Consider the following 27,720-nt stretch of genomic DNA (forward strand, 5'->3'; position numbering starts at 1 on the left):
CCTTGAGCAGCTAGATGGACAACCAAATCTATAATATATTGAGATATCATGGGTAAATACTGTATTAAGAAAGTAACACATAAAGTAAATATATCACAAGAGCATGCAATGTTTTAAATGCAGACCATTTATATCCTATATAATATCTGAAAATTTCTTGCTGCCAAAGGTGGTGCCATGAATACACTGAGTAGCACACCAATGGATGTTTATGGCATTATAAATACGTCTTCAACACTTATGCAACAGATTCTGGAAGGTAAATTTATGCTTTTATTGTTTTAGAACATTTTGATAATTATGATTGTACATTAATATGGTGCAGTTACTGAGTAAGAATTTCTAAGTTAACTTTTCTTCGTGGAATAATGGATCACAAAGCAAATTTTGATAAATCTACTACCAATGCCCATAATTATCATTCTTCCTCCATGGGTTATACTTGCTCCTTTACTAGTGGAAATGACCAATTGGAAAGTCATTTCTAGTTTTCCAAAAGTATTATTTGGGGCCTAAACACAGTGTGGTGGGGGGTGGTGGGGGTGGCCATTTTTTTTGCTAGTAATATTTTGTTTGTTTGTTTTGCTAATGGGGTTTACATAAAACAAGTCTAGATGCTGAACAATTCACTATATGTAGTATAGGAATTGTTTGCTGTGTGTTGAAAATAGCTTTTCAGATAGATCTTCTTCAGCAAAAGTAGATGGATGGGTGGGTGGGTGGGTGGGGGGAATGATTGAATTGCTTAATTTGACACATTATGAGGTGGTCATATTGTTGCTTCCTTAAACAAAAAAGTTTCCAATTTAAGCCTCTCCTACCTACTTTTTTTGGGTAAGTAAACATGTATAGTAACATTGCATCTTATCAGTGTTCAGTGAAGCAATAAAAAGGAATGCGTTGGTTTACATATGTTTATCTGGGAGGGGAGAAAGAAAGGCATTATTGTGTTAATCATTAAGAAAATAATTAGTTAAATATTTTTCACTTCTTAATCTTATAAGCTTTAGGTGATAAAGCAATCAATAGCATCTTCATCATTTGGCATTTGAACAAAAACAATTGATCCAAAGCATGCATGTATTTGCATGTCAACACCGATGAGACTTAAAAGTATTTAGTATTTAGTATTGATTGGTTCATCCTAATGAGCTTTCCATGTATAGTAATATTGTTTATAGATCATAGGGTTAAAGATCTGAGGTTTTCCATAATTCAGTTTTCTGGGGCTACTTAGTCAAACTATAGAATTCTTTTAAACACAAGCAAAAAAAATAAAAAATGGGAGAGACAAAGATAGGGAAGCAAGAAAATAACTTTTGTTGAAGAATGTAAAAGTTAGAGCACAGCTAGGAAATTTGTGGCCCTCTAGTCCTCGGCAGCACATCCTTGGGTGCATTTGCATTGTAGAATTAATGCAGTTTGACATCACTTCAACTGCCATGGCTTGATACTATGGAGTCCTGGGAGTTGTAGTGAGATATTTAGGGTGCATGTACATTGAAGAACTAATGCTTTTTGACATCAGTTAGATTGCCATGGATCAGTGCTATAGAATCATGGTAGTTGTAATTTTACAAGGTATTTAGCCTTCTCTGCTAGATTGCTGGTACCTCACCAAACTCTTAAGTCTCAGGATTCCATAGCATTGATCCAGGACAATTAAAGCAGTATGATACTGATATAATTATATTGAAGCATGAAGCATGCCTTGTTACAGTGAAGAGTACATTGGTATTTATTAAAGTGAGATTATTGAGGTAGATGGAGTAAAATAGAAAAAAATGTTGGCCATAGGAGTTCCAAAACTGTTTAAATAAGAGTATATTTGAGGTTCTTGTATGTGTGTACACTGTTCAATCCAATTCAAAGTTTATTATTTATTTATTATTTATTTATTTATTACTGTGCTTGTATACCGCTGTTTCTCATCCTAAATTGGCGACTCAACGCGGTTTACAACAGTACAAATAACAACAATATTCAGATTAAAACCATTAAAAAACACATACACAATAGACAATATTGGCCCGTCGATAATAATCCAGTGCATCTCTTAACTAAAATCATAATCCAATTTCATCGTCCATATTGCCAATCCATTAGTCATCAGTTCATTGTACCGAATTAGCCAAATGCCTGTTTGAACATCCAGGTCTTCAGTCTTTTTCGAAACACCATCAGCGAGGGGGCTGATCTTACCTCCATGGGAAGGGCGTTCCAAAGCCGAGGGGCCACCACAGAAAAGGCCCTTTCTCTCGTCCCCGCCAGCCGCACCTGTGAAGCAGGCGGGATAGAGAGCAGGGCCTCCCCAGAAGATCTTAGGGTCCTGGTGGGCTGATAGGCCAAGATATGTTCGGATAGGTAGGTTGGGCCAGAACCGTTTAGGGCTTTAAAGGCCAATGCCAGCACTTTGAATTGAGCCCGGTAGTAGATCGGCAGCCAGTGGAGCTGGTGCAGCAGAGGAGTTGTATGCTCCCTGCGCTCCGCTCCTGTTAGTATCATGGCTGCCGCCCGTTGGACTAATTGGAGCTTCCGGGCCATCTTCAAAGGCAACCCCACGTAGAGAGCATTGCAGTAATCAAGACGGGATGTAACCAGAGCGTGGACTACCGTGGCCAAGTCAGACTTCCCAAGGTACGGTCGCAGTTGGCGCACGAGTTTTAACTGTGCGAATGCTCCCCTGGTCACCGCCGAAATCTGGGGCTCCAGGCTCAGCGATGAGTCCAGGATCACACCCAAACTGCGAACCTGCGTCTTCAGGGGGAGTGCGAGCCCGTCCAACACAGGCTGTAACCCTATACCCTGTTCGGCCTTGCAACTAACCAGGAGTACCTCTGTCTTGTCTGGATTCAATTTCAATTTGTTCGCCCCCATCCAGACCGTCACAGCGGCCAAGCACCGGTTCAGGACCTCGACAGCCTCCTTAGTAGCGGGTGGGAAGGAGTGACAGAGTTGGACATCATCTGCGTACAGATGACATCGCACTCCGAAACTCCGGATGATCTCACCCAGCGGCTTCATGTAGATGTTAAACAACATGGGAGACAGTATTGAACCCTGAGGAACCCCACAAGACAAAGGTTGTGGGGTTGAACAGGAGTCTCCCAATAACACCTTCTGAGACCGACCCTCGAGGAATGAGCGGAGCCACTGCAGAACAGTACCTCCAAGACCCATCCCTGCGAGGCGTCCCAGAAGGATACCGTGGTCGATGGTATCGAAGGCCGCTGAGAGGTCCAGCAGCACCAACAGGGACACACTCCCCCTGTCGAGCTCCCGGCGCAGATCATCCACTAAGGCGACCAAGACTGTCTCAGTACCATGTCCCGGCCTAAAGCCAGACTGTGCCGGATCCAGATAATCCGTGTCTACTAAGAATGCCTGGAGTTGTGAGGCCACCACACGTTCCAGGACTTTGCCCAAGAAGGGGAGATTGGAGACAGGCCGATAGTTGACGAATTGAGTGGGATCCAGTGATGGTTTTTTCAACAGCGGTTTTATCACAGCTTGCTTTAAGCTGGCTGGAATTTTGCCTTCCCGAAGGGAGGCATTAACCACCACTTTCACCCACTCGGCCAATCCCCCTCTGGCCTCCTTCAGAAGCCAGGATGGGCAGGGGTCTAGGATGCATGTGGTAGCTCTCATTCCTCCAAGCACCTTGTCCACATCCTCGGATTGAACCAATTGAAATGAATCCAACAAAACCGGACAAGCAGATGCTCGTGTTACGTCCTCAGAGACTGCCGTTAATATGGTATCCAGTCCAGAGCGGATCAAAGCGACTTTGTCTGCAAAGAACTGAGCAAAGGCTTCACAGCGAGCTGCCGAGTCATCAGGGCACCCATCCTGAATGGAGGGTTTTAACAGGCCTCTGACAACTCGGAACAGTTCAGCCGGACGGTTCTTTGCAGACGCAATAGTGGCCGCAAAGAAGGTCTTCTTTGCGGCTTTTATTGCCGCGGCATATGCCCTTAAAAAGGACACAAACCGTGTTCGATTTGGCTCGCTCGGATCCGAACGCCCACACGCTCTCTAGTTCCCTCTTCTTTCGCTTCAACGCTGCCAGCTCCTCGGTGAACCAAGGAGCTGGTTTAGCTCGGCTACTTGAGAGGGGACGTTCTGGAGCGGTGTCTATTGCCCTAGCCATCTCCCCATTCCAGAGAGCGACCAGGGCATCGACAGGATCACCAACCGAGGTGGCGGGAAATTCCCCAAGAGCCGTCAGGAATCCATCCGGATCCATGAGCCTCCTGGGGCGGACCATCTTAATGGGTCCTCCACCTCTGCGGAGGTTAGGGGGTGCAGTGAGTCTAAAGCTGACCAGGTGGTGGTCGGTCCACAGTTTCCCTGTGTCCAGTGCCAGGAGGAAAACAGAATATGAATTATATGAAATAAAATAAAAATCAAAACTCATTGAATCAGTTGCTGAATGGTTTCAACAATGGAATAATTCCTTTGATTCATTGGAACTCTAGTTAGGATTAACAATTGGCCTCTATCTTTTAAAACATAAACTCATTATGTCATGTAATAGCTAACTTAGCCTTTAAACTGCTTATTCCTTTCCAGAGAGATTTGAAAAAAAAAGATACCTACTTTTTGAACAGAAGGTTCAATAATATATTTCATAAAATCTTAACTGAAAACAGCTGGAGTTATACTATTGCAAATGGATTCATATTATTATTGGTTTTATATATATACCGTATATACTAGAACATAAGCTGACCCAAATATAAATTGAGGCACCTAATTTAGCAGAAAAAACTGGCAAAACTTATTCACTGAAGTATAAGATGAGGGTGGGAAATGCAGTAGCTACTGGTAAATTTCAAAAATAAAAATAAAAATACATACTAATAAATTACATTAATTGAGGCATCAGTAGGTTAAATGTTTTTGAATATTTAATATTTTGAATATTTAAACTGTAATTTAAGATATGATTGTCCAGCTCTGATTACCTATATATTTGAGTATAAGCCAACCCGAATATTAGCCGACCAGGACTCTCACTCGAGTATAAGCCGAGCGGGGCTTTTCAGCCCTAGAAAAGGGCTGAAAAACTTGGCTTATATTCAAGTATATATTATATTCATAGTTTCTAGCAGTTAAAAATATTCTGAATGTTCCTGTGGTATTTATGATGGCCTCTTTTGTATTCATGTTGCAGGAAAGAATGGTATTTCTGCAGCAGCTGCTTTGAGATTTCTTAAGATGGCTTTCAGCTATGAGGAGTGGGATACATTTGATCATGCAGTTATGTTATTTGTTTCATTTCTTCAGGTAATCTAGTTTTCCAGTATTGAAGATTTTGTTTTTAAAAAATAAAAGCCATGCAAAATGTTTTATTTCTTTGTCTTTCTATTAGAATCAAAACAGGCCAGAATGGAAGAAAGCAGAATCAGAAGTGAAACTACTTATAGTAATGCAGCCTTTACTATCTACACGGAAACCAAGGCATGGTTTGTTTGTTCATGGAAGTAATATCCATGAAGCAATTGTTCTTCGTAGTCCAGGGAAAAAATTAATTGCATTTCAAGGTGTGTCACAATTAACTACAATTATGATTTGTAATAATTTATTTTATAAACAGTTACATATACATATTTAGAAAGAGTTAAGAAAAATGTAAAAAAAACAACAACCCTTTTTTCTAGATAAAGCTGCATTAATCTGTTACTTGGAATTTTACAAAATATGACTAACCCAATTAAATGTTAAATATTTGCAGTAATGTGCCTGTCGGAAGTGTTGCCCTGTTCTTCTTCCATGTAATGCTGTTGTGATGAGCTTTTTTGACATTGTACTGCTGCAATTATGTTTACTCTGAATTTTAAATATATAATTTCCAAGTGCTACATGTTTTTGGTTGAGCTGTTCCATTAACTTTCATGAAAGAGCAAAGCTTGGAGGGGGGATGGGGACGGGGAACGGGAGATGAGAAAGACTAAAACCTTTTTATTCAGGAAGAAGGTTTTTAATATCGAGTCAGGGATGCTGTTGTTTTTAGCTTTAATTATGTTTTTATGGATTTTAAGTGAATTTTTAAATATTTACATTTAATTCTGTTTTAAGGTTTGTATAGTTGTAGATTTTAAATTGTATTGAAATGCTTTTAATGGTAACCACTTTGAGTCACCTTGTGGAGAGAAAAAGTGGGGTATAAATGAACATAACAACAACAACAATTGAGTGTAGCTTCCACTTCAGTTTCTAAAACATCTTTGAATTCATCTATCATTCTTTCATCTATTTTATATAGTTATTCAGCATATTGTCTTTTTATTTCTACTTGGTCATGTAATATAGCACCTACTGATCATTTAGCACCTCTACTCTTGGTTTAAATTTCCTTAGATATTGTAGCAGAGATGTCTGGTTTCTTTTGTTGCCCTCTTCTATTTATCTGCATCAAATATTAGAATAATTATTTTTCCCTGTATATACATCACTGGACAGTTGCATGCCAACAGACTAGTCAGGAGTCTACATTATTTTTCAGTTTACACCATTTAGAGTCCTTCCCTTTCCCAATAGTTTTTTCCCTGCCCTGCCAATCTGATGTGGTTTATCCAGTTCTTCATCAGTAATTTAAAGTTTAGAACATAATTAGTCTGCAAAAGAATGTAAACACTTGCTTTGTTGATTGTCACACAGAGATTAATTCATTAGTGAGTGAATTTCTCATCTAAGTCATCACAGGATCTTCATAGTAAATATAACCTGTCAATCACTTCCTCTCTCCCTTTATTTCTTCATCCTAGTTCTCATAATCCACCAATTAGCATCACCAATTTTCAGAGTACTATCATCAAGTCCTAATTCTTTGGAAAAGTCAGAATATAAATCAAGTGGAGGAGTTAAGGTGAAAAGAGCCCAGAGAGAATTGCCACTTTGATAGTATATGCATTTAATACATTGAATAACAATGAATAAATAATAATAATTATATCAACAGGTAATATGGGCTTAAATTATATATTCTACTGATTTTCTTTTTCTTTTTCTTCACTTACAAATAACAACTTTAGAAGGAAAACCACATACGGGAAAAACTACTGATGATGTTTTTTTGTTGGCAAGAACTCTTTATGCCTGTGTTTGTATGTCTGAGAAGGTATAGTAACATTTTGACTAAATTGATGAAATCCATGAAGTTTGTTATATAAGTGCAAATGAAAATAACAGGAAATTCCTCACTAAATGAATACATAAGAAATACAGGCAGTCCCTAAGTTAAAAACATCTGACTTACAAATGGTTTGTAATGTTGTGAGCTGTGAATATCTATACCTTTATGTTGTGTGCAATGAGACATAGAGAGCCAACAGTGAGATCTCCTCTCGCAGGGAGTTGCACAGACTGGGACCAGTTACTGAGAATGCTCTTTCCCATGTCCTCAGCAAGTATACCTCTGATGTGGGGTGGGACTGGGAGAAAGCTTTCCCTTGAAAATTTCAGAATTCAGGCTGGCTTGCTTAGAAATATATGGTTATTTAGATAACCTAGGCCCAAATCATACAGGGCTTTAAATATCATAACTGGAATAATGTTTGAAGTTCAAAATAAAATTTATTTATTTATTTTATTTATTTATTTACTATTCTTGTATACCGCTGTATCTCAAGCCTGAGGGTGACTCACAGCGGTTTCCAAACAGCAAAGACAATAAAACAGCAATAATTCATATACAAAAACAGTTAAATTATATATAAGTTCAAATTATAAGTTCAAAATAAAAGAGATTAGCTTAAGAATGCATCGCAAATAATTTCATGATAAAATAATGTACAAAATCAAGCACAAAATCTAAATAAAAATGTTTTGATTGCAAACATTTTAAAATCATGGGTTATTGCATATTTTACAAACTTTTTGTAAATTACTCAACTCAAATACCAAAATACTGTAAAACTGGAATTTAATTGGGAGGCCTTTTTTCTGAGGCTTATTTAATGTAGAGTGGCCGCCCTGTGACCTAAAGCTTGAGCTAGTTCCTAAAAATTATTTTTCTGAAAGAGTAGTACTTCTGGGATTTCAGATTGTCCTTAAAGCCATTTGAGTTTGCTAGAGTGGATTTATTTTTCCACCACTCTCTCAAATTAATAATACCTAGTAAGAAATGAGAATAAAATAAAATGAAGGCTGAAGATATATTTTTACTCATGCTCCCCCACTTGTGTTATAAAACAAATGGGTTTGGAGGGGAGATAGAGTACGATACCCTTATCCACAGGTTTAACATATGTGGTTTCACTTACCCACACTCTAAAAATGTTCCTCCTAGAAGTGTTAGTGGTTTTCCAGTGCAATTTTGTGGTATGCTTCAGGCCAGCATATAGGCAGAATATAGGGTTTGATGTTATCCTTGGTTTCAGAAATCTATGTGTGTCCATGTGTCTGTATCTTGGAATGTATTCCTTGTGGATATGGGGGTTGTACTGAAATTATTACTTTCCATGTCAGTGATTTTGGCCCCACACAGAGAGAAGGCATGTTAGCATGGTAGTAACCATGTTCTCTCCCCTCCATTTTAAATTATCAGAATAAGATGTAACTTTGCAGATGTAATCACTATTGTAGTATTGCAAGGATCAGAATTTTAAAGACCTTAAAATATAAATTGATTTTGAATATTTTTAAAAATCCGCTTAAATTAAAGCATTAAAACATCCCTTTATTCAGGATCACCTGCCAGATAAAGAAATGATAATAGATGCCACAATGTTTTTGTGGCGGAAGTGTAAACTGGGAATTCAGAAGATCCAAATAAGTGGAGGCAACTTTTTAAAATGTCCTCAGAAATACCAAACACCCAAGGTAATCCTTCACTTATATTGTGTTGGTTAGAACTATTTTTATGTGCCTTTCTGTTTATAAGGTGATCCTGGGCCATTGACTGTGATGTTGATAATGTGAATTTGTTAGTAAGCTATATAGTTAGTTTAAATACTTACTGTCTTGTCAAATGGGCCAGCTTCTATAAGGAAACTGAAAGATCAATGTGGCTGTCACAAAAATAATAAATGCTGAAATGTGTTTTCTATGATTGCACATTGAAGTTGAAAACCAAAAGGCAACACTGTATAGAAAAGAGAATTTCAGTTCAGAGATCTTCAAGTAAGAGGCAGCAGCTAACTAATGGCTTGAGAAGCAGGGACCCGATAGACAGAAGAAGTAGAGACTAAGTCTGTAAAGGGTTGTGTGCAGTTAATATAGAAGAGATGTCTAGAGAGGAAGGGAAGAGTGTGAAGCAGATTGTTCAAATGCAATTGACAGAGTGTCAAGAAGCTGGCATCTTATAGCAGCATAAGTGTCGATGAAGAGAGTATTGAAGCAGCAAAGCATTTGGTTCTCTTGTGATAGCGGTAGTGTGTATATATGTATTTTATGCTGATTTCTAGTTGAACAATGTGGTAGTTGTATTTGTTTTTTCTCTGTATATAATTGTGAGCTAATGGTAGCATATGGTATACTTTGACAATCAGGAAGTAAAACTCCTGCCCCTGACTATACAACCATTACTTAAAGGCATGGTGATAGAAAGATAAAAAAATAAAAGAGCTTTACCCCTTCCTATGTTCACCAGATAGAGACAATAAAATATTCCTAATTTAAGGTGGGGGAGTCACCTGGCCTAATGCTACTTGCACAGACATTTGGGTGATTCTGTCTTGTTTATACCTTGCACAGCTTGTCTCTAATGCTCTGTTAAAGAGTTATAAGAATTCAGACAGAGAGAAAGAAGCCACAAGAGAACCAAACTGGGCCTCTAGGCAATTGAGGGTACATGTATATGTAACTAATACAATGGAATGTGATGTTTGCCCACCATACTTCTAATAACTACGATATTCTCCTTGCCAGTCTTCCAGTCTTCCACTAACTGATATGCCCGTATAGGTTATCTGATTCTAAGATATGATCTGTGTATCAGTTAGCCAAATTTCATTATTTGTCTTTATGATATCCTCCAAGTAATGGCATCTTAAATGTAAAACTGGTATAACTGGTTGAACTTTTTTGTAGATTAATTTTCCTTACATTTCAAGCTTCTTGAAGAAATTTTTAGGGCAGGAGTAGAATTATATGCCTGTGAAGGTATTGTTAGACCATCTAGTCAGCACAACAGTGATGAGGAATGCTGAGAGTTGAATTTTTTACATCTATAGTACTGCATGATTCTCACCTCTGCAGTAGGGTGTCTGTTGAAGTATAGAATATGTCTTCATGGGGTTTCCATTGGATTAGGTTGCTATTTTGATTTCTTTTTCACTTTGACTAAAGTAGTAGTAAACGGGCAGGTTTGACTCTGATGTATTGTGAATGTTGAAAGCATTGGCTCTCTATTGAAGAAACTTGTTTTGATTTTTTCCTCCTCAGTGGCTTCATATTCTTTATGTGATCAATGAAGTAATTCACACCATTGATCTTGGAAATGTCAATGTTGTTACAATGGCTGAAGTTTCACTACGACTAACTTCAGTGATGGAAAGTATTGCCGATTTTGTAATCAAATCTGGAAGCACATCAGGTATTTTGTCAATTATATTGGATGTGGCTATGAAGGTATTTGATAACATGTATTTTGTATATATTTTTATAAAATAATCTAGGAGAACAATGTTTTAAAAAAACATTTCAAGATCAAGTGAAAGAATTGTTTTTTCATGTCAGGAGCGACTTGAGAAACTGCAAGTCACTTCTAGTGTGAGAGAATTGGCTGATGTTACTCAGGAGACACCAAATGTTTGATGTTTTACCATCCTGTGGGAGGCTTCTCTCATGTTCCCGCATAGGAATCTAGAGCTGAGATGGGAGCTCACCCTGCTCCCTGGATTCGAACCGCCAACCTATCAGTCATCAGTCCTGCTGGCACAAGGGTTTAACCCATTGCACCACTGTGGGCTCCTTATATATTCAGTAAAGAGAATGTTTAATCAAATTGCAAACTCATTCAGTGTCAGATGTGTAAACACACACACACACACATATAATATGCACAGTTGAGGGACAGTTGGACTGATAAACAGTAAGGAAAGGCAAATCAGATGGAAAGGCCAGAACTTTAAACAACTGCTGTTATTGTATCAGCATCAGACTTGTCTCCAGCATTCATGCCAATACTGCCAACATATTGCAGTTATATTCTTGCTCCCTCATTGCTCCTGAAAAAAGACACATAGAAGCTGCTGATCTGTGTATGGCAACAATAATATTCTTAGAACAAACCTGATATGATCACACATTTTCTACCATCCATATGCAAACCTGTAGGTGCAGCAACCCAACACTACTTTTTACTGTGTAAAATACCATGGTGTAGCCAGCATGAACCACTTACTGTCAAAACCATGACCCCCAAATACCAGCAAAAAATACATTTACAGCCCAAGATTGAGCTGAGAGTCCTACAACAATGCAAATAATAACAGAAATACACAAGAGAGAGAGAGAGTCCAAATGCCCATTCCAGGGTTATGACCCAGCAGCCAGGTAACAGTTCAGTCCCTTAAATCCGAAGTTCACATGTGTTACCTCTTGCTGGCTCTCTTCTTGGCTAACATCAATGATTTGCACAGCCGAGACATTCAAAGGTGCAACAGTTAACACTTTCTTAGCCTGCTCAGATGAAGTCTCTTTTATTTGGTCAGCAGGCTGAGTATTAGCTCCTTTTATGGATGTTTCTTCAGCACTTGGCTGAGGGAGCTGCTGGGCACTGCTGGGCTCCAGCTATACTGCTAAGCCTTCCACCAGCATTCACTCATTCACATTTTCCAAGCTGCCCACAACAAACAAGTTGACACATGTTTTTAGACTTCACATGCTGTAAGCAATAACACTTTTGACAAGAAAATTTTCTGATGAATGCCAGATCATACAGAAGAGCAAATAGCCACCTCCATATTTTTTAGGAATAGATGTATGTGGGAAGTCCTAAAGAAAGACTTGAAATCATTCCTGTATTTGCCATAGTGAGAGAAGAAATATAGAAACCTCAAGATACGCTAGAGCTATATCTTTATAAGGAACATCAATACCTCATCAGGAAATGTGATAGGGCAACTCCTTCTGTATGTGGCCAAATTTAAGGAGAGAAGCCATGAAAAGAGTCCATATATGTTTGTTACTACACAGTTATAGTGCCCAAACTGAGACCAGTGCCGTGAAGTGAGGCAGCACCCAAAAACTAGGAGTTATTTATTATTATTTATTTCAAACATTTATATCCTGTCCTCCTCAACCCCACGAGGTGGGACTCAGGGCAGCTTATAACTGGCCTCCTTTAGATGCCAACAAGAACAAACAGTCACAATACAAAGCAAATTAACATTAAATAGACAATTAATTATAAATATACTTTAAAATATCAGAACCTTAAAATATTAAAACATAGCCAAGCCCAATCTCAAATTCAAGTGAGAATCCAAAGTTCTAGTCCGAGGTCTATCTATTATCCATTTCCATGAGTCATTGTAGTTATAGGATAACCCCTATCATTGTCCCATCTGAAAATTGATGTAAAATTGAAGGATAGACTAGTGGCCAGTGTTGAGAAATAAGGTAATAGAGCCAAAGAATAAGTTGGGAAGAAGAACAAGCAAGAAATCAGGACTATAGAGTCATTAGAAGACAGAAGAACAGGCTAGATGGATAAATAATCGAAATGTTAATACCAAATAACTAATATTGGAATACACCAGAGCTTAAGAAGATCTTGTTACTCGTGGAAGACTTAATTAGAAAAGAATTTTAATGGAAAGAGTACCATGTGTAGACAGGACTTGAGGATACTGTATGCCTGTCCAGTCCTGAAGCTATTCTTTACAGCTGTTCTTTACAGAGTCAAAATTTCTCACATGATGCAGATGGCTGCTAGGGAGGGGACTTCATTTTCTCTAGAGGAGGTTATGATATTTTTGAATCCAATAAAGACATATTATTTGCATAAGTATTTTAATCACATGGCTTTAGAGTGTTTTAGATCTTGGTACTCATTATCTTTTCTTCTGTATTTTTCATAGTTTTATATTATTTTTTATGCTGCTTATTTGCTGCTTAATGTTAATTGCAAACTGATTTTATTGGTTTTATGTTGGTTACAAGATATTGTATTGATATTATTTTAAATGTATTTGTACATTGCTGGATTGTACTTTGAGTTGATTGATGGGAGATATAAAACTGTCATAAATAATGAGAATTGAATTTGTTCTTTTAATATTAATCTTTGAGTTTTCAAAATATAATGCTGGTGTTTTTCTGGTTTTTAGTTTAATATAGAAACCCAGAAAAGACCCTCTAAATAACTGTTGCCACATTTCTTTGATATGTAACTTATTTAAATGATAAATTATTCACCTGTGTAAAAAGTGGTTTGTCAAAATGCCAACAGAATTAAATGGCAGTTTCTGACATACACAATGCCTAAATTTTAAATAGTGTATATTAGACTGCTTTTTATAGCTTGATAAGTGTTGACAGTTGTGAAAATGGGATAGAAAACTGGCAGTCTACATATCTGTTTAGTGTTCAGTTAACAGTATTTTCTTTTTGTCTTTCCTTTTTCTTTAGTACTTAAAGAAATAAATGATTCTATATTGGCTTCAGAATACAATATTGCTGAGATGCCTCCATTAATACAGGTATAGTTTCTTTTTGACTGGATGAAAATGTTCAGTTTATTGTGATATATACTATGGGATCACACATAAAAAACAGCATGAAATTATGAACTGTCGTCTTATTTCTTATTGCAAGTTACGTGCAGATAACCACTTGAAGAAACACGGGTACAAGTAAGCAGCCATTCAGTTGCTATCATCATCAACATTTCAGTACTGTAGTGACTATGGAGCAAAGGAAGGAATGAAATATTTTCCTTGATTCCCCTGTATCCTCCATACATGATACAAACTACATATATTTCATATGTTGGTTCCCGTTTTGTATTGTTGCTCTGAATGGATGATAATGGTTCTTAACAGCCCTCTTCCAGGCATAAGCAACAGTAGTGTATCAATGAGCTATGTTATTTTGATGGTTCATTTTGCTTGCTGAAGATGCTGTGAGTGTATTAGAATTTATGCTATTTGCAATATTAGAGCCGATACCTAAGCAGGGAGATAGGTGCTTTTTCCTCCAACTGCGGTGTTGGAGGAAAATTCGGAGAGTGCCTTGGACTGCAAGAAGATCAAACCAGTCCATACTCCAGGAAATAATCCTCACTGCTCACTGGAGGGAAGGATATTAGAGGCAAAGATGAAGTCCTTTAGCCAAATCATGTGAAGACAGGAAAGCTTGGAGAAGATAATGATCTTAGGCAAAATGGAAGGAAAAAGGAAGAGGGGCCGACCAAGGGCAAGGTGGATGGATGTTATCCTTGAAGTGACTGGCTTGACCTTTAAGGAGCTGGGGGTGGCAGTGGCCAACAGGGAGCTCTGGTGTGGGTTGTCCATGAGGCCGCAAAGCGTCGGAAATGACTGAACAAACAAACAACAACAAAGATATGATCAGATGGATTCGGTAGCTTTTGGAAACAAGCTCCACATATGTATTGTCTTTATTGCTTGCATCCATATTTTCTTGGTATGTTTTTTTGTTGTTTTTTTTAATTTTTTTATTATTATTGTATAATACCTAGAAACATACCATCTTTGAAAGTAACATTCAAAATCCCAGTTTTTTCCCCAATCCCGCCACCAGCACAATCCCCGCCCCCCCTGGGAACAAATAAATACTTTAGCTGTGTTTATTACAATTGCTCAATCATGAGAATAGTTTTGTTCAACACTGTATATTTATCTTTCCCCTTTATTCTATATATGAGACCCTTCCATTTTGCTTTCCATGTCTTTTTACTTTGACCCGTCATATAGTACTTTTCCTTTCGCTAATATAATCTTGAAGAAGGTAATCTGCTAAATATTTGTACCAGGTTTTTGTATCCCATTTCTAGTGGTCTTTTCAGCCCAGGGCCACTGAGGCTTTAATTCCCTCTATCATATGTTTTATTATTTCCTCACTTTCCTTATATTCCTCTTTACTTTTGAATTTCTGAGTGAAAAATTGGGCCTTATTCCATTCTATCTTGATGCCTAATAGCTCCTCCATTTCTTTCCTGATTATTTCTTGGAACTTTTGAATTTTTTCACATTCCCACCACATGTGGGCATATGTTCCTATTTTACCACAGTTGTGCCAACATAATTTTGGGCACGTTTTTGTGATATGCGCCAGTTGCACAGGAGTTCTGTACCATTTTGTCAGTATTTTTCGTTGCATTTCTTTAATCTTTAGGTGTTTTGTTTTATTGATTGAATTCATCCAATTGTCTATTTCTCTCTCACTGCAACTTAATTCCTCCTTCAAGACTTCTATTAGGGTAGATTTTGTGTTGTATTGTATTTCTGTGATTGTGTTATATATAAATCCCATGATTCCTTTCTCCCTCTCTACTTTCCATTTTATTATTTTGTCGAGATTTGTTTCTGGGGTTTCCTTATTCTTCAATTCTATTAGCTATTTAGACAGCCCTCCCCATTGCAACCAATTTCCAAGCCCGCATTTATCTTTTATTTCCTCCCATTGAATTACAGTCCCATCTGGTTTTAGTAAGTCCTCAATCTTTGTTATTCCGTTTTGTTCCAGTTTCTTTAGCATGTTGCGATATAGCTGGGGTTTTCTGTTGTCTAAGGAACCTATTGGGAGCTTGTCTATTTTATTTACTGGGAGTTTATTTTGCCATTTTCCCCAACAAGTCATTGTTAATAACAAGGGGCCTCCTTTTATGTTTTTTAGTTCTTTTCCCCCAATTTTCCCCATAATGCAAGATCCATATTCCCACCCGTTTGTTAATTTCTCTAACCTAACCCATCTTTTGGGCTCACTGATATCTCATTCAAGTAACCTAGCCAATTGACAGGCTTCGTAATAATTCTGGAGGCAAGGTGCTCCCCAACCTCCATTTTCTTGTGGAGTATAAAAAATTGAATTTGCAATTCTGGTTTTACTAGAACCTACTACCCATGTTTTAATTGAGTTATCCCATTTCTTTATTATTTTGGGAGGAATGCTACATGGAAGGCATTGAAATAAGTACAAAAGTTTGGGCAGTATCATCATTTTATATGTCTTCACCCTTGTTGTTATATCCCAATTCCATTTTTTCCAATTATTAATCTGTTTGCTTATTTTCTTCCATAGTTGGTTATAATTTATCTGAATTATGTTATTTAGATTTTTAGGTATATACACTCCTAAGTATTTTAACTTCTTTTCCCCCAGTTTGACCCCTAGAATAGATTGGACTTCTTTCACCTCCTTCCAGTTCATGTTTTTAGGTAGGATTTCTGATTTTTCAATATTAATTGTTAAGCCAGAGATCTTTTCGAATTTTTTAATTTCTTTCGTTACTTCAATTACCGAATTCTCCATTGAACCTATGAGGACTACTGCGTCGTCTGCATACAAATTTATTTTTATTTCTTCTCTATCTATCTTATATCCTTTTACGTTTTTGTTTGAAACAAAAAAAATTTCTTGGTATGTGAGAAATTCAGTTAGTCATGCCACTTCTTGCTGGATATTTCAAAGTATTTTTCTTTTAAGTCACTGAAATGTTATAAATGAGAACTGGAAAAAATCATATAGGAAGTCAATGCCTAGTTGCACTCTTGTTGTTACATACCTAAGTCTTATAAAAATCAAAATAATTTGTCCCTCCATTTTATCTTTGTTGATGTAATGTTTGGATTCTTTTCAGAAATCTGCTGCAGAGCAGTTACAGTTGACTTACAAGCATCTAGACAGAGCAATTTGTGGAATGAATCAAGCTCACCTCACAACTGTTCTGCCTGATGGAATGTCAGTGCTTGACAACTGTTGCAAAAAGGTAAGGGCTTCAAAACAGGTAAGAAAATGGGTGATTTGCCCTGCTAAGAATCCTTCTTATATTTTGTCCTAAACCGTTTCTTTTGTTCTTTCCAGCACTTATCTCCATTTAATTCTTCTTTTTACCTCTAAATTGCTTAAGCAGGTAGTCTGTTTTGGAGTTATATGTATTTGGAAAAAGATCATCCTTAAGGCATGTAAAAAGAAACTAAGATCATCAAGGGATTAAAGATGATGTTTCAGTGAGTGCCTTGAAGGCAGAGTAAGACACCTGCAGGCTAGCAGAGTAATTACACGAGGTGTTGACAGCTGAAAAGCTTTTGGTTATAAATCAGGATACTAGGAGGCAGGCCTGTAAAAAAAAGGGGGGGGAGAGGTAGGGGTTCAACCCCCCCCCCCCAGATTTTCAGGTTAAAAAAACCTAGTTTATTCATGAATTTTAACTGGTTAACCCAATCCCCATGCTAAGTCTATAACCATACATGTCCTTAGAAAGCTTGCCTCATCATCCCTTCAGCTTAGCAAAACACTGCAAAGAGTAGATAATTGTATGGACATTTTCTGTAGTCTACAACATGTCAACAATTTCTTAGAGAAAGCCAGGGAGATGCGCACAGAATCTGTTAAAGAATTTCAGGAGATCATTGACATCACAAGATCAGTGGTGAAGTCTATGGGTGGAGAAGTTAGTTTGGAAAAGCAACATTCAGGCAGCTTCATGAAAACCAATGTGTACATCCCATTTCTGGACTTTTTCTGCAGTCAGTTTCAAGAAAGGTTGAGAAGTCACAGAGAAATAGTTCTATCAGTGTTCTTCCCTATTAATTGTGGCCATTTAAAATCCAGCTTGAGCAAGAACTTTATAATGAATACCTTCAAGTTACCGACACATTGTTTCTCTTGAAAAAACGGTATACAAGATGTTATACCGTAAAAGAGAACTTTTACAAAATTATGTATAAATAGTACATAACACCAGAAAAACTTGCGAAGATATATAAAGATATATAAAAGTTCAGATTTATGTTGGAAATGTTAACAGAAGAAAGGAGCTTTTACCGTATGTGGTGGACCTGCCCAAAGACTAAAGATTTCTGGATAAAAATTCATAATGAAATTGAAACTATATTAAAAAACAAAATAACATTGAAACCAGAAACTTTTGATTAGTATTATTAAATAAGCAAATACCAAAACACCAAGAAAGAATCTTTCTCTACATGACATCAGCAACAGAATTGAATATGCATAATTGTGGAAACAACAACAGAGGACTGGATTTGAAATGGCAGAGATGGACAAATTAACTTTAGCCCTACAACAACAAACTAATTTGCAGAATCTGCGAAAAGAATGGAAATCTTTTATAGATCTTGTGAAAAAACAAAAGAAGATGATCACAACAGGATTTGATAATTAAAAATAAGATAAATAATATATGATTATCTTCCGTATTTTGTAAGTTAAAGCTTAAGAGATGGATGCCATCTGATGGGTCAATTGTTAAGAAATTATAATAAAAATGTATAATATCAATGATATAGAACTTATAGAAGCATATGCACACACACACACATGCACACACACACACATATATATATATGCGTGTGTGTGTTTACATATGAATGTGTTTCTGCATATAGATAGATAGATAGATAGATAGAGAGGTAGGTAGGTAGAGAGAGATTGATTTTCATATGAAAGAAGGCTAAATGGATGAATGAGAACAAAATTTTGAGAAAGAGAAGTTCAAGAGATCTGGCATTTAGGAGCTATCGAGGAAAGTTCTTAAAAATGGACTATAAGACTATTACCATACTGAACAATTATGGTTAAATCAGTAGAGTTTTTGAATTCAAGAGGTATAGATGGAAAATATATTTGATGTCATACACAAAGAGAGACAGCATGATAATGATAAAATGACATAAATACCAGCATACTAACAATCTAAATGAAAACTGTAGAATTTTTTTTAAATGACAAATGGTAGAGATAGTATTCTAACAAATAAATTTGAAGAAACTAAATAGAAATAGTTTAGGACAAAATATAGAAATAATCAAAATAGAACGAATGTTGGGAGAGCCTTTAGTTTTGTTTGTTTCTTTAGCCATAAATTAGCAGATGGGAAAGTAGAAAAGCGACAATTAATCTGTTACTACTGCAGGTACAAACATTTTGTCTACAAATATTCAGCTAAAGTGATTAAAGCAAACATGAAATATGTTAGTAATGACAGAGCTTACTAGAACATAGTTAACATTTATACATAGTTAACATTTATACATAGTTAACATTTATACATGTTAATATTTGTTCCAGTGTTCATTGTTTTGTTTCTTCTTGATGTTCTTGGGATGTGATATCTATTATTTTCTATTGTGGTCTTAGTGGAAGAAATAAATCAGTGATAGATAGATAGATAGATAGATAGATAGATAGATCCTGAATACTCAGATTAAGAGATCTTTCATAAAAAAAATTATATTGAATATTCTTAACCCTTTTTTTGACAGATTCTTGTAAAGGATCAGAATTTGGCTTGTTCCTCAACTTCTGAGATTGGTGAAAGACTAGCAACAGGAAATAATTTTATTATGGATCTACACATTGATCTTATTCAGGCTCAGCACAGAGTAGCTGTTAAACTACTTAACTTGAGACAAGGTAGAGTCATATAAACCTATGATATTTTACATTATTTTTTATATGTGATATGTAACTACAGTTAACCCATCACATTTTCAGGTTTAACTTTTGCTAAATTGGTTATTTGTGGATTTGATTAATATGGTCTCTCCAGAACACAGGTGCTTATAAGACACAACTACTACCATATTTTTGGAGTGGCCCCTACAGTAACTGCATCTATCAGGAAAAGACTAATGCCTCCTAGCATGCAGAAAATAGAATAATTTTTTTAACAAAATTACGCATGTTTGCATATGCTTTCATAATATTCTATCTCAACAGTCAACGAAATTATAATACAGAAGAATAATCCTAATGTCACACTGATAAACATTAATACATAACTTACGTAAACGTATTATATTGTTTTTAGTAAGTAGTGTAAGATTGTGATAAAATTAAACTCACTCTCTTTTAGTTGTACAAATCGATGGGAAAAATATTAAAGCCAACATCCCTGCAAAGGATGCAAGCCAGTTGAAATTTATAACAGGTAATGACCACATATATTCACTATAAGTAGCTTATGGATATATTGTACTTTCCGTGAAGAAAATGTATTACTTTGCTTTAAAAATTGCTTTGCAGAACAAGATATAATGAACAAAGTAAAAAAGAACAGATTGTCCAAAGCTCTGTACCTGATGCAAAAAGCTACATTGATGCATCCAGAAAGATTAATGCATTCTTCTCCAAATCGGCTTCTTGAGGTATATATGGCAGAAATACTGTAAATAAGCAGAGGTCCTAATATGATGTACTGAATTCTTTGTTTGGCGTTGATACAACTGTTTACTGAAAAGCAGTCCTTAAAATGAAAACTTTGATCTGGCCTCTTGAATCTTTGTGTGTGTGTGTGTGTGTGCTATGGTTGAATTTTAATTCTAATTCCACTACCTTGCTTTTTCTAGTTTTGGACTCCTTGTCTTCTAGTACTTATTTTATTCTGACTCTATAGTCATAAAATCCTAGAATCCTAGAATTGGAAGTGATTACAAGGGCCACTCAGTCCAATAACACCCATACAGGAAAATACAATCAAAGCAGCCCTGACAGATGGCCTTACAGCCTCTGCTTAAGAACCTCAGTGGCAGCATATTCACCTGTTAAACAGTTCTTATCATCACTAGTTACTAGAACAGAAGAAAACAAGCTTGCCCTTTTTCTGCCTGGCCTCTTCCTCTGCCTGGCACTTTGTCAGACACATTTCTACACAATGACTGAAAAAGAGTTGGTATAGAAAAGTAAGTACAAATAAGTATGAATAAGCCTGCACTATATAAAAGCAATGTTCTACTGTGATGATATCTCAGATGTGAACTGAATGTAGTTCTTTTCCAGGGGATTGTCTGCTTAAAATATATAAGATTGTACCACCCACTAGATCAGTAGTTTCCAACCTTTTTTTGACCAGGGACCACTTTGACCAGGGACCAATCTCCAACATTAGTACCAAAAGGGCTATGAATCAGTTTTTGGTCAACTTTAGATTAGGTTAGGTTATTTGGGGTGCTGATTTAGAAAATTGCATTGGATAGACTACAACAGCTCTAGTTCCTGATACAGAACATAAGCCATCCAGTCGTCATCATCTGGTCGTCCACAGAAAACCATATTTAATCATCTAAAGCTGATGTGGTAGTAGTAATCTTTCGTGGGTAGTCAGCCTCTCCCCTCCTGACATCCCAGTTACCTTCGTACTATAAGAGGGTTTCGCAAGACTAGTAGCTCCCGTTGCCATGCGGTTTCAAGGCAACCATGTAGTAATGGTGAGACCATGGACTATATTTTCATTCTTGAGGTTCACTGGTGGTCCACGGACACACTGGGAACCACTGCACTAGATGTATTTGGATCTAACCATCCTTTCTCAGGAGATATTAGAAACGTTATTCTAATTTTTCAGAAATAATTCATGTTTACTTTAAAGAGTTTGAGGTTATTTGTGCTCATAACATGTGTATAATTAGTATACCATGTAGAATCTAATGTCGTATCCTCTTGCCTTTCACCAGAATGAGTAATTTGTCCTCCCACCTGAAGTTCCAAATTATATCAATCCCAAATCCATTCTTTAGCACAATTTTGGTGCCATGGAGGACTGTAGGTGAAAGTTTGTATAATTACTCCATATATTTACATCCAGATGTAATTGTAACCATTTGATATTGCTTTGATTTTGGGGCCTGTTACATCATGCACTTTTCATTAATGAAATGTAAGCTTTCATGTTTTTTAAAAGCCTCTAAATTAAACAGTCACAAAACACTAATTTCATTGGAATGCATCAAGTCCCTGAATAAATATCAGTAGCAGACCATGTCAGCAACTGCTTTTCACATGCTAACTCTCAACTGGACTGTTATTTGCTTCACCTCTGACACTTTATGAATATATATTCACATTTTATATGTGTGTGTGTGAAACAACATTTTCCTTACATTTTTACTTTCAATCACAGGAAGCACTTATTCTGATTCAGAAAACAGAAGCTGAGCAAAATACGTTATGTGCCGCTCTCTCACAACCTGCAAGTACCTTAAAAAGGAAAGTTCCACCGCCTCCTATATTGCTTTATAGGTCGTACTGTTCCATGGCATTTAAGCCAGCATCATTTGAGTCACATGTAAAGGTAACATGTTTTGGCACATGCTAATGTATTTTTGACACTCTGAGCTAACAGAATGCATTCCCTGTTTTCATTTAATTATATTTTTATTGATTATAGTAGATACACATTCTGTCTTCTATTCTTAGATGTTGTGTTTGACATAGTGTTGAATTTTCACTGCTGTACAAACTGGAGGTAAAATGGAATTAAAATATCAAACTTCGTTAGCAATTTTTAATATAAAAAAGGCATGTCCTATCTTCTAGAAGCCACTGTCCTCTTTGTGATGATTGCAGGCATCTGTTCAAAATCCAATTTTTTTCTAGAAATATATTCTTCAGTAATCTGATAATTTAGGTAAAGGATGAATATTGTTGGACTGCAGTAACCATCAACTCTCACAATTGGCTTGGCAAGCTGGAGTTGCAGTATAATATCCAGAAGTATGCCTGTCCCTTATTTAGATCATACCTGCACAACCTGTGGCCTTCCAGGTGTTTGGGACTCCAACTCCCAAAAGCCCTAGCCAGCTTATCCAATGGTCAGGAATTCTGAGAGTTGAAGATCAAAACACCTGGAGGACCACAGGTTTTGTATGCCTGGTTTAGATTAATTATAAAAGTATTTCACTAATAAGTTCCACTGACAGAATTTGCTTACTGTTAAATGTTATTAGGGTTGCATCTTTGAAGAAGTTAGAACAACGATGGAGACATTGTAGCCTCCCCTTTTCTTTTCAGTTGTTGGGAAGCCAAAAGTTGCTTCCAACTCACCAGTACTTCCAATTTGTCAGGTTTTTGCCTACTATTTTTATTAGTGACATTCTTCAAAACAGGAAGCCATCAAATTATGAAGTTACACATTTGGGTTATTTCCTTACCTGAAAAAAAAAAAGACCTGTACAATCCTTTTAATAAAGTGACCAGAGGAAATGTTTTAAATAAGGCAAACAACTTTCTGAAATGGATTATTTGAAGGCAAAAAGATTATTTACTCCCCAAATTGGGAGGGGGCATAAAGATGATTGTAGAATGTATTCATCTGTTATTCCATGAAGGTAACATGTTTTTCAACTCTTGGTAGGTTGTGTACTCTTCTGTTTTGTGTATATATTAGAATTGTCTTCTTTTATTTAAAGGTTTCATGGTACAGTATTTTTGGATGTGTAGCAGAAGGGAGCAACCCAAAAGTCCGGTTGAATAATTACAATCTCAAGAACACAGGAGAAGCGGTACGGTTATACTAATAGGCATATTTTCTACATATCATTCCCAGGATGACACGAAGGAGGAATCTATCATCTCAGTTCCCTCAGAACTGAGACACACTTTTAAAATTATCTTCCTCCTCCTCTTTTGAAAGTCTGTCTGGATTTTGAATCTAAACTTTCTTGTGCTGTTGTTCGAAGGTAACCGAGAGAAAATGGCAAATAAAACAGGCTATGCTTGAGGAATCCATTTCAGTTCCTGCTCTCCATAATCATAGTGCTAAACACTGTACATTTGAAAGATTTGAAAAAAATATGTTTGTATATGTTTATTTGGTTTTTAGATATTATTTAGTCCTAATAAAAGTATTCTTTATTATCAGTTACCAGCTGAGGAAGCATGCATCTTTGTAGTGAAAGATTTAGAGCCCAATCAAAAGTACATATTTGCAGTTGCAGCATATGACTCAGATGGAAAACTTATTGGTGACAGCATTGGAGAAACAAGCAAGCCAATCCTTGCATACCCTCCTCTTTCAGCTGCTACTGTCCGAGCCTATTTGATTCAGGTAGCATATTTTATTAACAAGCAAATATATTGTTCTGATTGCCAGACTTCTCAAGGGATTTATGTTAAAATGGTGTGTGTTCTCAGAGAAAGTTGGTAAAATTTAATATAATTAGTTAAAAGATAAAATTGACAAAAATGGATGTTAAATAAAAATATGTATGTAGAATTTAACAAAATGCATGTTTTATTATGACCACATATAGGTATTATATAGTTACTATACAATAATGTTAAGAAATAAAATTCTCTCAACCAATTCAATTTTTTTTGGAAAACATCTTTAATACATTAAAATATTTAATTTTAATAATTTAATATTAACGTAATTTAATTTTAAATCCATTAGGAGGACCACACTTATACATTAACCTACTATAGAGAAATTAGCATAGAATTTGCAAATTAAATGCATCATATTGAAAGTGATGAGGAAGGAATCTTGGAAAGCCCTGAAGTTGTTACATAAGCAATGTGTTCATGAGACTGGTGTACTATGCTAGCACATTCAACATTTAGAGTAAATGACTAGGGTTGCATTTACACTGTAGGATTAATTCAGTTTGACACCACTTTAAATACCTTGGCTCAATGTGATGGAATCCTCGAATTTGTAGTTATACGATGAGGACCTGCACTACTTGACAAAGGAAGGCTAAAGACCTTGTAAAGTTACAGCTCCCATAATTCTTTAGCATTGAGCCATAGCAGTTAAGGCAGAGTCAAACTGCAGTGATTCTGCAGTGTAGGTGCATCCTATGTTAGTCAAGTAGATTTAGGTCTCCAGCTTATTTTGGACAGCAAGCTGCGTCTCTGATCTTCAGTAGCAAATCATTTATTTAATGTAATTTTTCTGTGATGTGAAGGCCGCGTGTTTAGAAAAGCTGGAATCACTGGTTTGTTGTGAGTTTTCCAGGCTGTATGCCCATGTTCCAAAAGCATTCTCTCCTGACGTTTCAGCCATATCTATGGCAGGCATCCTCAGAGGTTGTGAAACTAGGCAAGTGAGGTTTATATATTTATTTATATGTTTTTAGCTGTCTTGAATTCCATTATTGGTAGGTAGGTAGGATATAAATGAATAAAATGAGGATGATTATGATGATTTATATTTCTTTTGTTTTACATATAGAGAGCAAATTAAATGATTATTTTTTACTAATACATTTCCTTTTTGTTTTTTCTTGAGACATTTTAAGACTCCCTTTTTTCTTTCAGTCAGCTTTTCTAATAGAGAACTGTACATTATGTAAGAAGGTCTTTCAGCCATTGTGGAACCATTTTATTTCAGTACCTTGTACTCCTGTTGCTAATATCACAGAGATTTTTGTAAGCAGCACTTTGACTATCCCTCAGAACAGGTAATAAGAAAACCTAGTGAATTAATATTAATGGATTTTTATGTTCTCTTGTTGATGACAAAAATCTAGTGTGTTTATACCAAGTAGTCATTTTTGTGAATTAACTTTGCAGATATATGCATGTAAAAACAAATATGAAAAAATTCTTAGATTGAACTCGTATAGCAATAAACATATATTTATCAACTAATTAAGGCCCCAATATTTTAGAAACTGAAACATGATTTGTTCATTCAGATAATTTTCCCTTTTCTTTCTTTCTTAAATTCACGATCTTAGCAGCAAAGATTGTAACCCTCTAAATCATATTCAGATTAGATCTGTGCAAGAAAAAAAGGGTTAGTCTTCAACTTCCCAATTTATTATAGGTCCAAGATATGACTTTAAATAATATTGTCTGCTACTGATTCTCAATCAGCCTTTTTATAAATAATGGCCCTGATCATTTACTGCAGCTGTACCATATACAAAAAAATTCTGTTTAGCAACAGAATATTCTAAAATTGTATTTGTTGTATCATTGTGTCCATATGCTCATAATTTCCAAGCCTTTTCACTGAGAGAAACATTTTGCTCCCTGCTTTTTTTTTTTTTAGAATCAAGTGTTTTGAATTTCCAAGTTTTTCTTTTTTGGCATATCTTTTTTTGCAAATTATTTATATAAAGAAATACCTTGGAGTTGGAACTCAAATCTAAACAGAACATTCATGTTTTATATATTGTCTTATAATATGTAGTCTGAAGATACTTTAAATGTTAAACGTTTTAATAATTTTGTGCATGAAAAATGTATACTTTGTCTATTACCTCAGCCACTCATGTGGGCAATTTCAAATTTCAGAATATTTTGGATTTTGCATTTCCAGATAAGATAAATTTAATTTCTCATATGTAAGAACAAAATAAATGAAGATATTTATATCCTGCTTCCTACAAATTACAGCTGATTGCTGTGTTACTACTCTTGTTTGTTTTCTATGTTATATATATGTAAATTTAGAAAATAGATACAAAATATTTTACACAATTTCCTATTTGCTTTTTTTGTAGATTAAATGCTGAAGCACTTTCTCAAGCATCTCCAAATTTGTTATATCTGTTCATCAGGAGCATTTTTATTATCAATGACATCAGTGTGAAAGATGGAACACTGTTCTGTGATTCTCTTTGTCTCAATGAGTTAAAGTACAATAGACAAGTATGTTTGATATATCTTTTGCATTACTGTTATCCTTTTTTGTTCTTCACATTTTAATTACAAACATTATTTCTTATTTAATTATACAGGCAGTCCCTGGGTTGTGGACAATGATAAATAACTTTTACTCAAGTATAAGCTAAGAGGGGCCTTTTCAGTTTAAAAAAGGGCTGAAAAACTCGGCTTATACTCAAATATATATGGTAGTTTGAATAATTTACACAACATGTTTTAGATAAAAGCTGTTGGATCTGTTGGTCATTAGTTGATGCAGTTTCAGTTGATGTAATTTTGATCATCACTGGGTCTTAACATATTTGAGAATTATTGAAAGGCTTCCAGTTTGCCAGTCCTGGGCAAGGACCTATACCCAGAACTTCAAATGTTTTGATGTTATTACTGTTATGGCTTCAAAGCAATTTTTTTTTGGTCTTATGGCTATGTTACTTAATTGAAAAGTAATTTTGTGTACTGCTGTCATGAGTGGGGGAATCAGTGGCAATGTTAGGATATCCGTTTTTTCAAATGTGTCCCCTTTGAGTTGTAATGATATTAAATTTCTCACACTCTACATGTCTCTGTCATATGCAGCTTCAAATTCCAGAAGTACATTTTCTTATGATTGTATTTTGATATAGAAGTATAAATTAAAGTATCTCTTTCTCTTCAGGTTGCTAGAATAGCTGAGTGTGGACGAATGCTTGCGGCAATTGATCTCAGTAACTGGTTAAATGATGTAAATTATGTCCTGCAATCTGTTGTTTACTGTTACGGCCTTATAGTTCCCATGGTGTATCACAGAATTCCTTCAGAGCCAGTCATTCAGGTAAGAATATTTTTTTAAATATCAGTGTTTATAATTCTTCTGTTGTTTGTAAGCAAGTGTATGCAGTTGAAAGATAATACAGGGTGAGGCAGCATAAATTCCTTTTTTCAAAACTTAATAAAACCCATTGTATGAATCAGAATTTTTTTTATAATGTAGGCACATACCTAAAGTTTTGTTTTACGTAGTTTTGAAGATCAAATTAGGTGGGTGACATCCCTCATTCTCCATACACTGAGTAAACCAATTTCTGGTGTTTGTCATGCCTCTTGCCAGCACAGCAGGCATTATGTTGTCAATTTCTTCCTGGATGCTGCTCTTCAAATCTTGTAGGGTCCTTGGACAGTTCACACAAA

The 27,720-nt window shown here is 35.9% G+C and overlaps 1 protein-coding gene across 1 annotated transcript in view; it reads left to right on the forward strand.

The window, feature by feature from the left end:
• Positions 1 to 27,720, forward strand: part of CFAP54 (cilia and flagella associated protein 54) — a 142,156-nt gene that overhangs the window by 24,467 nt on the left and 89,969 nt on the right. Inside the window, exons 10-26 of the mRNA XM_060777277.2 lie at positions 170 to 259; positions 5,177 to 5,289; positions 5,375 to 5,546; positions 7,038 to 7,123; positions 8,692 to 8,826; positions 10,390 to 10,540; positions 13,582 to 13,652; positions 16,772 to 16,900; positions 19,419 to 19,569; positions 20,012 to 20,086; positions 20,182 to 20,303; positions 22,055 to 22,225; positions 23,343 to 23,435; positions 23,795 to 23,980; positions 25,198 to 25,340; positions 26,391 to 26,538; positions 27,209 to 27,364. Coding sequence (XP_060633260.2) covers positions 170 to 259; positions 5,177 to 5,289; positions 5,375 to 5,546; positions 7,038 to 7,123; positions 8,692 to 8,826; positions 10,390 to 10,540; positions 13,582 to 13,652; positions 16,772 to 16,900; positions 19,419 to 19,569; positions 20,012 to 20,086; positions 20,182 to 20,303; positions 22,055 to 22,225; positions 23,343 to 23,435; positions 23,795 to 23,980; positions 25,198 to 25,340; positions 26,391 to 26,538; positions 27,209 to 27,364 — 2,192 coding nt within the window. The remainder of the gene's footprint in view (positions 1 to 169; positions 260 to 5,176; positions 5,290 to 5,374; positions 5,547 to 7,037; positions 7,124 to 8,691; positions 8,827 to 10,389; positions 10,541 to 13,581; positions 13,653 to 16,771; positions 16,901 to 19,418; positions 19,570 to 20,011; positions 20,087 to 20,181; positions 20,304 to 22,054; positions 22,226 to 23,342; positions 23,436 to 23,794; positions 23,981 to 25,197; positions 25,341 to 26,390; positions 26,539 to 27,208; positions 27,365 to 27,720) is intronic.

This window comes from Anolis sagrei, chromosome 5 (assembly GCF_037176765.1).
Source record: "Anolis sagrei isolate rAnoSag1 chromosome 5, rAnoSag1.mat, whole genome shotgun sequence".
Taxonomy (NCBI): Eukaryota; Metazoa; Chordata; class Lepidosauria; order Squamata; family Dactyloidae; genus Anolis; species Anolis sagrei.